At 40.8% G+C, this 2,501-nt stretch overlaps 1 protein-coding gene across 1 annotated transcript in view; it reads right to left on the bottom strand.

Annotated features, from left to right (window-relative positions):
* Window positions 1–2,501, bottom strand: part of ADAMTS2 (ADAM metallopeptidase with thrombospondin type 1 motif, 2) — a 188,629-nt gene that overhangs the window by 45,126 nt on the left and 141,002 nt on the right. The window contains exon 5 of the mRNA XM_009322760.1: window positions 1,066–1,149. Within this exon, the coding sequence (XP_009321035.1) occupies window positions 1,066–1,149 (84 nt within the window). The remainder of the gene's footprint in view (window positions 1–1,065; window positions 1,150–2,501) is intronic.

Genomic DNA, 2,501 nt, shown 5'->3' with positions numbered 1-2,501 from the left:
TCTCAGATGGGGAAGCACAGACAGAACAATTTATCCAAAATCCAGGTAACCGGTCTCCAGCAGAGTCCAGACTAGAACTCAGAGCTCCCTCCTTTGCACCAGGGAGGAAAATTCTTAGCTGGTGTCGAGCAGGGTAAACTGGTGAATGTCAGTGGAGCTTCACCACTGACGCTGTCTGCGCTGGCTCTTCACTGACAGTATTTCAGCAGCTTGCACGAACATACATGGAGTCTTCCAGAACCCAGGTTTATTCCATGAACATGCAAATGCCAGCAACTCCAGTCACAGAAAGGGACATGAGATTTTAACACGCTGCTTTGAGCAGCTGGGCATGCTGCTATACTAGAGAGCACTAAAATCACATGTCCTTAACCAACTTGAAATGCCCTGTTCCTGTTTCCATGGAATTTGATGTTGATTTGGCAAAAATAGGACACAGGTACTGAACAGTTCAATAACTTTGAAAACCATTTAGCATTCCATTCCTCTTTACCTGAGTTTTGCCTGTAGAATAACCACTTCCATAGAAACAGCAAGAGAATACTTGGTATTCTTAATTACAGATTTGATCTGCAGAGCTCTTGCCTTCTGGCCCCTATCCCACAGAACTCGCACTTAACTTTAAGCACGTGTGTAGTCCCACTAATGTTAAGCCCAAGTTTAAATGAGTTCTTGGAATGAGGCTGTAGCCCTCAGCATCTTGCAGAACTGATCTTGTGTTTATTGTTACTTACATACAGTTCTACCACACCTCATGTTTTCTTTAGGAACCAAAATGTTCAGTACGTTTCATAGATTATTCCAAACAAATCTGAAAAGATAAGAGTGCCAGAGCTAAGCAGCAACTTAAAATGACACAGAGAAAATCCAGAAGAAACTGAAATTATTTGAAATGTGAAGTTCAAATGATAAACAAATATATATAAACATAAACGTTCTTTATACTTGTAGACTGGTAATGAATTAAAATACAAAACCGATACATGTCACCAGTAACTACATTGTTCATAAAAGAATGAAGTTCAGAGATATCTGTATCCTCCATTTAAATTAACCTTTACTTACCTTGCCGTAGCTCAGCAGGATTATCCTCACTAAGACCACGTTAATGTGAGCACCCAGGGACTCATCATGATAAATTTCATTAACCTGCAAAAGAATTCAGCACTTTAACCACCGTACTGGCAACAAGTAACTATGAAAGCAGTGACACGGCAGTACCTTTTATGCACTGTCATTAAGCCAAAGATCACTTTGTGATCATATATAAAACGGGGAAAATTCCACCAACGTGAGAGGGAATGTTTTCTTTTCTACAACTCTGTTGTAGCCTCCCAACAGGCCATAATTCAGGAAATAATTTAAAATCAACACATCATCAGAGACTTCATATTAACAGGTATTTAAGTGCCAGCCTAAACGGTATCATGGTGCACCTACACAATGCAGCTGAGCTGATCTAACAGCTACTGTTGCTAAGAAGGAAGATTCCCAGCTCCTCCCTGCCTCATCCCAGCTGTGTGTGCCCGCTGGAGCCCAGAGCACAGTAATCCAAGCAAAATCCTGAATAGCTCTCTGCTGGGCAAGACCATGCATGGGGAAGGGGTCGAGTGAGCAGAGGGACAGGAGCTCTCTCCTGAGAGCCATTTGCTGGATCCGCTCAGCTGCACCCTGTAACTCTTCCATCTGGGACCCATCACATCACACTCTGACAAGAGGATATACCTCCCTCAAAAAGCATCATTGGCCACATGGGCTGGCTTTATTGTGTGTCAAAACTAATCAGTGTTAAACTTTGCAAGCAGAACAAAAGCTACAAAATGCCAGCAAATTAAAAACTGTCTTCTTTTTTTATACTAGAGCTACGTAACTGAACCTGCTCACGGGGAAATCACCCTAGGAACACTGAAAAGAAGACTGTAAATATTTAGAGTAGAGAATGAAATGTGGATGTATAAAGATTACTTAGGAAACACTGCTACAAGCAAGCTAGGCAAATATTAACCGTTAAAGAGGCTGATTTAGGTATTCGGTGATGAAGACTGCATGAGACTCAGCCAAATGGCAGGGGTTTAGCTTTACAAATTAGAAGAGGCAGATGAGATTCCGTGCAAGGCAAGTGTCTTTCCTAAAGCCTCCTTTCCTTGGTAAGGGTTGCACCAAACTGGACTGCTTTGCTGGCTGGACCTAAATTTCTTTATTTCTGCAAAACAGATTCATTACTACAAGCTAATAAGTAACTTTCAGAAAACCTTTCATTAGAAACATAGTAAATAATGTCCTGTTTCTTCAATCAGCCCTAGTTTTATTGACTCACCTTTTATCTCTAAAAATCATTAAAACTAAATACATCAGTGTAGGTTTTGCTAAGCAATCCCCATTGACATTTTAAAGTGAATATTAATTCATTTTATCAGTATTTTTGGATATAAGAGCCTAATTTTATGCCTGGTAAAAGTCCAAGTCCTGCGCTGATGGTTAGGAGACAGCATGGCTGAACC

Source organism: Pygoscelis adeliae, unplaced genomic scaffold (assembly GCF_000699105.1).
Source record: "Pygoscelis adeliae isolate BGI_AS28 unplaced genomic scaffold, ASM69910v1 Scaffold34, whole genome shotgun sequence".
NCBI lineage: Eukaryota > Metazoa > Chordata > Aves > Sphenisciformes > Spheniscidae > Pygoscelis > Pygoscelis adeliae.
This window is presented reverse-complemented; position numbering and strand designations above follow the sequence as displayed.